Source organism: Mus caroli, chromosome 6 (assembly GCF_900094665.2).
Source record: "Mus caroli chromosome 6, CAROLI_EIJ_v1.1, whole genome shotgun sequence".
NCBI classification, from domain to species: Eukaryota; Metazoa; Chordata; class Mammalia; order Rodentia; family Muridae; genus Mus; species Mus caroli.
The window spans coordinates 52,280,114-52,288,495 of NC_034575.1; the positions used below are offsets into that span (position 1 = coordinate 52,280,114).

The 8,382-nt window shown below is 35.0% G+C and overlaps 1 protein-coding gene across 1 annotated transcript; it reads left to right on the plus strand.

Annotated features, from left to right (window-relative positions):
- The first annotated feature begins 7,107 nt into the window (after positions 1-7,107).
- Positions 7,108-7,998, plus strand: LOC110296734 (putative vomeronasal receptor-like protein 4). The gene has a single exon (XM_021165493.1). The coding sequence runs from the start codon at positions 7,108-7,110 to the stop codon at positions 7,996-7,998; it is 891 nt and encodes a 296-aa protein (XP_021021152.1).
- The last annotated feature ends 384 nt before the right edge of the window (positions 7,999-8,382 follow it).

The following is an 8,382-nucleotide window of genomic DNA, read 5'->3' on the forward strand; positions in this document are numbered from 1 at the left end:
TTTTTTTGGTTTTTCGAGACAGGGTTTCTCTGTATAGCCCTGGCTGTCCTGGAACTCACTTTGTAGACCAGGCTGGTCTCGAACTCAGAAATCCGCCTGCCTCTGCCTCCCGAGTGCTGGGATTAAAGGCATGCGCCACCACGCCCGGCCTCTTTAGTTCTTTATGCATTGGGGATATTAGTCCTTTGTCAGATGCATTTTCATGAAGATCTTTTCATACTCTATAGAATGACATTTAGTCTTATTGAAGGTTACTTAGCCTTGCAAATGCTTTTCAGTTCCATGAGGTTTTATTTATTATTTGTTGATCTTAATGATTGAGATATTGGTATTCTGTTCATGAAATTTTCTCCTCTGCCAATGTGTTCAAAGCAGTTGTTCAGTTTCTCTTTTATTAGATTTAGTGTGTCTGATTGTAAGTTGAGGTCTTTGATCTGCTTGGACTTGCATTTTTTTACTTGGTGGTAAATATGGATCTATTAGCATTCTTTTTCAGGCAGACATCCAGTTATACCAGGACCAACTGTTGAAGGTGTTTCCTGTTTTTACATTGTATTATTTAGTATTCCTTGTCAAAAATCAAGTGTCCATAGCTATGTGAGTTTATTTCTGGGACTTCAATTCTATTCCTTTGATGAACCTGTCTGATTTCAGGCCAATATTATAAGATTATTTTAGTATTGCTCTGTAGCATAGATTAAAATCAGGGATAGTGATACCTTGATATTTTTGTTTTTACTTTTACTGTACTTTACTGTATTTTTACTAATTGTTTTAGCTATCCTCCATTTTTTTGGTTTCTGTATGAAGTTGGGAATTGTTCTTTGAAGATCTGTTACAAAATGCATTGGAATTTTGATGGGAATTGCACTGAATTTGTAGATTGTTTTTTGGTAATCTGTTCATTTTCACTATGTTAATCCTACTAATTCAATGACAAGGAAGATCTATCCATCTTCAGATATCTTACTCCATTTCTTTCTTCAGAGATTTGAATTACTTCTCATATAGGCTTTTCACTTGTATGGTTAGAGTTACACAATGGTATTTTATATTATTTGCGGCTATTGTGAAAGGTGTAGTTTTCCTAATTTCTTTCTCAGCCAATTTTTTGTTTGTATAAGGAGGGCTAATGATTTTTTTTAGTTGATTTTGAATCCAGCCACTTTGCTGAATGTGATCAACTGTAGGATTTTTCTCATAGAATTTGGGGGGTCACTTATTTGGGCTATCTTATCATCTTCCAGTAGCAATACTAAGTATTCTTCATCTTCATTCTGTGTCCTCTTGATCTCCTTTAGTTGTTTTATTGCTATGACTGGAACTTTAAGTTGAATAGATGCAGAGAGTGTGGGCAGCCTTGACTTGTCCATAATGTTAGTGGAATTGCTTTAAGGTTCTTTTCATTTAATGTGATGCTGGCTATTGCTTTGCTCAATATTGCTTTTATTATATTTAGGCATGCATCTTGTATCCCTGATCTTTTCAATTCTTTCCTCACTTGTGTCTCTATCTTGAAGGTTTGACTTATCTCATGGTGCCCACATATACAAAACTTTCTAGGCATGCTGTCTATAAACTGAGCTACATCCCAGCCCCAATAGCCCAGTTTCTCCTGATAATATATTGTCTCACTCCTGTGTGCTCACAAAGAATGATAACTTTTCCTAAAAGAATTCAGAGGAGGTGACATATTCTTAATTTTATATAGAGACCTGTTAATTGTTAGGAGAAACACTAAAAATACTACCAATTAAGTATGGAAGGGATTATCAATGTTTTAGAAAAAGGAAGGATACCATGGGGAATCTAAAATTGGTTCCTACTTCTTTTAAGTGGCATATTATTGTTGAAAATTTTGTTTTGTCCATAATGACTAGGAACAGTTAATCCATACAGAACCATATAGAATGGAGAGTATGGCTTACACATGGGGAACCAAGATCTCAGGTGTTCCTACTTTACTGTTTTCCTGGAATTAGGGAAGTTCACTTCTCTATTTGATAGTGGCACTTCCTAATGGCCTCAAGGTCAGAACTGCCTTCTCCAGATGACATAACAATGGGTCTAGAGGGAAATGAACTGGTGATATTTATTCCTTATAACTACTTCTTAGGGCCTCATTCTACAAGGATGTTTGTCAAAAGCCGAGCTGGGTAAGTGTTTTATTTCCTCTTCATTATAGTGAGAGTTGTAAGTAGGTGGTAGAAGGAAGCAAGGTTTTCTGTAATGATTAGAGAATTCTTTGCCTGTAATATTACTTTTGAGTCATTCTGTACAACCAGCATTCAACAGATGCTTGTAGACATAAAGGTATGAGTGTAATAATTAATATAAGAGCATATATTTGTCTACATATGATCTCTGGTTATTTATGTGACACTAGAATGGGAATATTCAGATAAGAAACAGGGTCTACCAGAGAGATATAGAGAAAGAAGGAAAAGAAAAAAAAAAGCATGAAGGTGATCAATGGGTATTATATATTCACTGAACATATAATGCAGTCAATCACTTTTCAAAATGAATGTACTTCATATGCATGTAAAAAGTTGCTCCAGATGCAATATTGGGAGGCACATCTGACATACAATTCTCTAAAAATTCTAACAGTATAATTCTACATAGGTATTGACAAATGTGTTAGTTCTCCATCCTCTAACAAGACACTGGAATACTTTAGAAGGTGATAGACAAAGAAACACACTTATTGGTGTCCAGGATTACCTTCACAATATTAAGTTATCTAAAATTGTATTTTGCATTTTCTCATTTTACCTCTTTTCTCAAGTTAACAGGATATATGTGTTTAATAATATAAAACTTAAGCTATGAATACAACAAATATTAACTAATTTAGCATTTAGTGAAACCACAAAATAATACCAGAGTTTTTGACAAGTATATTTACAATTTTGTAAAAATCACTCTTAATTTTTCATTATTATACTCTATATAAATATATAAACATCCCAGTATTACTCATCAGCACACACAGCTTCAGCTTCAAAAATTATATTCATTGGCTTAGCTTGGCAATGTCATTTTTCTCTCCCTTAGTGGCAGAAGTTCCCAAGGTTACATGGTTCTATGCTATGTACCACAAATATAAATTGAGGCAGCACTTCTCCTGGATCCATCACTCAACATCAGTCTTTATGTTAACATATAATCATTTCCCCTGGGCAAATTTCCCTTGGGCCACCAGTACTGAACATTTATGTGTGAGCATTTAGCAACAAAATGTCCCAGTTCCTATTTCAGGTTACTTTACACACATTGCTCAATATCTCTTTGGAATTTTTTCTTCTTTTGCAGCAGCAAAATAAACCTGGTAAATGTTAATATTTTCTTCAAGAAAGTCACCCTTATTTCACCAACTTTTTTCATGGTTTCCTCCAATACTTACAAATACAATTATTCATTAAAATATTCATTCACAAATTAATGACAATTAAATTTAAGTCTAGGTGATGAGTAGCACAAGAATATTTTTATTCTGTTCCAATATCAGTTACTAGTTTATACAGGAGATTACAATGGAAAATGAAGGTGGTACACACCTATGCTTTCAAGGCTAAGACAGGAGAAATGCGTTTGATTGAAATCAGTTGGAACTACAGGTTGATATCTCCCTCCTTCTTTTGCTTTCACACACAGACACACACACAATTTCCAGTAACCATTTTCATTTCTTTCCCAAACTCACACTATGTAACTTGTAAAGCTCTGGGAATGCTTGCTTCCCCACAATCTCTGCAGTGACACTTTTGCTGCTACTGCTGCTTCATCTTAGAGAAACAGGCACATAAATGTGTGAGTGTAATATTCTAGTAAATGTCACCTGTGCTCAACTCAATTTTCACAGAAGAATTCATGCATTTAATTTATATAAGAGTATCAAGTAATATCTATGAATTAACACCTTCTTAATAAATGATCAGTATTTATTCCTGCTGTCCTCAATTTTGTAAAGATCACATGAAACTAGCTTGGATGACTAAGGTCATCATCTCATGAGATAACTGAAGACTTACTTTTCCTGCTGACAATGGAGAGTTACATCACTCAACACCACGTTTCTTGTCACCTGAAAGTCACATACACATTTCATGTTCTCTCTGAGTAGTCATATAGATTTTGGGTCATTACTCACTGAATATGTTAAAACTTAAATTGAAGACGATACTTATCATCTATTTTATTTGTATGTCCCTTAGATTACTAAATCTCCACATCTCAGAAAGCAAAGATCATCATGATTTAATAAAACAGGAATGTTCTAAATCAAGTTCTGGGATAATGAAAAGGTAAAGTAATTTTTTTACATTGAATAATATAGAGAAAACAGCTCTCGGTCACTTTTGTTGCAGGTCTCTTTAGACACCTGTCTGCACGATGCTTGTTTTTTTTGTTTTTGTTTTTGTTGTTGTTGTTGTTGTTGTTTTGATTCTGAGTCCATTTCATAATGATGACTTCTCCAATATTTTGAACATTTATGGACACACTTTGGATTTTAATTCTTACAACTCATTATTACAATTTAAACTAATTGAAACAACCCAGCACTGATTTTTTTTTCAAATAAAACAAAAGAATTTAATTAGTGCATGCCTATGTTAACAGGTTTGTATCTGTGGTAGCTTTGGTCTTTTTGGTCTGCTGTCAGATTCTGAGAATGTCAGGAAAAGATGCCATTTGATCAATTAGAAGATGTGTTCTTTTCTATATGTGATAAACATTTACAGAGCAATAGATATGAAATAAAAAGTTTAAAAACATACCTCTAGGGAAAAACACATAAATTCCTAGTTTTGACATATATCATTATTTATCATATTAATTTTATTAAATGTTGTATTTAATAAATTAGAGATGTATAACTAATAAAAGTTTTATACATATGTAGCTTATACATTTCCAATTTTAAAGTCACAAAAGGTTATGGTTCTTTCAGTATGGAGACCAAGTCTTAAATTAAGTTTATCCAGGAGCTTTTATTTATTTAAGATTTATTTATTTGATCTAACATACATGAGTGTTTTGATTGCATGTATTTCTGTGTACCACTGTCATGCCATGTCATAGAGGACAATGAATACTCCAGAACTAGACTTACAGATGGTCATGAGCGACCACGTCTATGCTGGGAATCTAACACAGACACATTACAAGAGTTAAAAGCACGCTTAACTACTAAACGTGGAGTGTTAAAAAAAAAAAAAAAAAACCAGAATGTCACTGTACAGCTTCTATAGATGTATGTTGATGATACAAGTCGATGTGTGGCTCTGAAATTGGGATGAATTCATTAATTTACTAGACTAAGATTTTTAGGAGCAAAAATCATGTAAGTGTAAAGTGTGGGAGTTATCATGGTGTATTCATGGGGATTGTATAGGATGGTCTTTTCCACTAACTGATGCATTATATATGGACATACAAGCATGAATGCATCTATGTATGTGGAATATTCTAGGGAACTTGAAAATATAACTGGGCACTCCTTTTCCCACAAGCTTTTAATCACTGTAGTCATTTTCGACTTCATTACAACAAAGCTGATTTTAAATTACTTCATTAAATCAATTCAATACTAAATTGTTCCTGGTAATCAGGCCAAGTAACTTACATATGCACCAAAGTAAAACTGTTGAGTGAAACTGTAAAGATTGTCTGGGTGCTGGTGTGAATGATAACACTGGGACCTTGTTTCCACTACATGGGAAGGAATCTCCTTTAAACAGAAATTCTCAAACAGCATCACTATATGGTCATCTTCAGCAAGTTTGTGTTTGTCTTAATGTGTGGAAAATAGGGTTTGTCTTAACATCCCATATTCTTTCTTGCTGGAGGCTTCTAGCCCCACATCTTCAGATGTGAATATGTAGTCTGTAGTAACTACAGAAACCAGGAAAACAAAACAGGACCATTTTCTGCATAAGGTTGAGGGTGGGAGCAATGGAGAGCAGAATAGCAGTCTACAAGTATCTGATCAGTAAAATGGAACAGACAGGGCTCATTAGGGGTGAAGAGGCAGGTAGAGAAGTGGGGAGAAAGGTAAAGGGGAGTAGAAACAGGACACAATCGATAAAAGAAGGAATGGGAAAATGGGTGAGTTCTTAGGTAACTTGGAGAGAGATAAATACAGAAAGAGGGGGTAGTTAGGGAAAATAACAACATGGATGGCTGAAAAAGCCATAAGGAAACATCCTGTTAATGATTTACTGACTCATCCTCACAGAGAAAGGTCAAAAAATTGTACTTTCTTGATGCTCAGAATTAGTTCCTTAATCCTGAATTGGAGTACACAAAAGAGTTTAATTTGGATGCGAACTAAACTGGAGGCCATCTAGGCCCATTTAGAAACAATACTGCTTGAGAGGTCAGCCTGGTCTACACAGTGAGATACTGCTTATGAATTAATAGGATCTAGAAGGCACACTAGCAGTCTTCGACTATATCTATGTCTTTCATTCTAGATTCTGAGAATGTAAGATTTCATGGGAAAAGAATCATAAAAAATGAATTAAGATGTACCTTTTACTGTTTAAAGCTGTCACGTTATCATGAATTATGACTGGGAATCCATTAGAATTGTGAGTCAAAATAAGGATAATTGCAAAATAGGTCATAGTAAAATTATATACTATGATGTATTCTCCTATGATTTTTTAATACTTTCCATGATTTTCCCAATTTGTGCAAATGTTATAGATATTCTATTCTCGTTACTACTGTTTCAGTTGTTAAGTATAAGATGAACCAATTTAAAGCAATAGGATTGGATTTCTAAGGTATGAGATTCAGGTGCAATACAGAAACACGAAATGTGTATTCTGTGTAGATATGACACTAAATGCAGTCATTATCTATAATATTCTGTCTGTGTAGGAGTCAGTTGCAGGGTATATAGAAATATCGGGACTACCCAGTGTAAACCATCAAAAGTAAAAGAGCAGGTTACAGAAGAATTGCTAGGGAAAATAGAATGATTATAAAGCCATACAGTGAAGTGAATCATAAGTTTGATTTATAATCTATTACTTTTTCAGATATATAAAATAGGCTTCCATTATGCTTTTAAGATGAATACACTTTCCATTTATGTCTTCAATCAAGAATATCCTTTATTTCCAAGCTGGACTAGGAGTCCTAGCCAATATGTTTCTACTGACTTTCTATATTTTCACAATCCCAGGTCATAGACCTAAGCCTGTGGACCTGATCTCCTGTCAACTGACTTTTATTCACATAATTATGGTCCTCACTGGATGGGATATTTGGCTTACAGACATGTTTGAGTTACTGAACATTGAGAATGACTTCAAATGTAAGGCAACTTTTTACATAAACAGGGTGATGAGAGGCCTCTCTATCTCCATCACCTGTCTCCTGAGTGTATTCCAGGCTGTCACTATCAGTCCCAGTGACTCACTATTGGCAAAATTTAAACATAAACTGAAAAAATACATCATATATGCTTTCTTCTATGTTTGGTCTTTCAATTTGTCCTTCAGCAGTAACCAGTTCTTCTCTGTTGGTGCTTATGCCAATCTGAGTGAGACCAGCCAGATGAAGGTCACTAATTACTGCTCACACTTTCCCATAAACATCGTTATAAGGGGATTGATTTTAACAGTGACAACTTTAAGAGATGTGTTTCTTGTAGGAGTGATGCTAACCACAAGTGCATACATGATTGTATTTTTGTTCAGACATCAGAGGCTATGCCAGCATCTTCATAGCATCAGGCACCTGAGAGCATCCCCTGAGAAAAAGGCCACACAGATTATCTTGCTGCTGGTGGTTTTCTTTGTGGTCATGTACTGGGTGGACTTCTTCATCTCATCTACCTCAGTCCTGTTGTGGAGGTATGACCCAGTCATCCTGACTGTTCAGAAGTTTGTGATGAATGTCTATCCCACAATAACTCCTTTGGTACAAATCAGTTCTGATGACAGAATAATCAATGTGCTGGAAAACTTGTGGCCATAACACTACCAGGCTTTTTTAAAGGGAGTAATTTTACTCTTAAAAAAAAAAAAAAAGAGGCCCATGACATATATACAGCAGAGGACTTCCTGATCTGGCTTCAGTGAGAGAAGAGACACCTAACCCTGGAGAGACTTGAGGCCCCAGGGAGTGAGGAGGTTTGGTAGGATAGGGATATCCTCTTGGAGACCAGGGAGGAGGTACTGGATGAGGACCAGTTAGAGGGCAGACAGGGAGTGGGTAACAAGTGGACTGTAAATAAAAGATTAAATAATAATAATAATAATAATAATAATAATAATAATAATGAGATTTATTTTATTTTTTATGAGTGAGTGTTATGACATGTCTGCATGTGTGTATTCCTGGTGCTCACAGAGGTCATAT

Coding starts and splice junctions, on each gene's coding strand:
- LOC110296734 (XM_021165493.1), top strand. CDS start 7,108: ATGTCTTCAATCAAGAATATCCTTTATTTCCAAGCTGGACTAGGAGTC.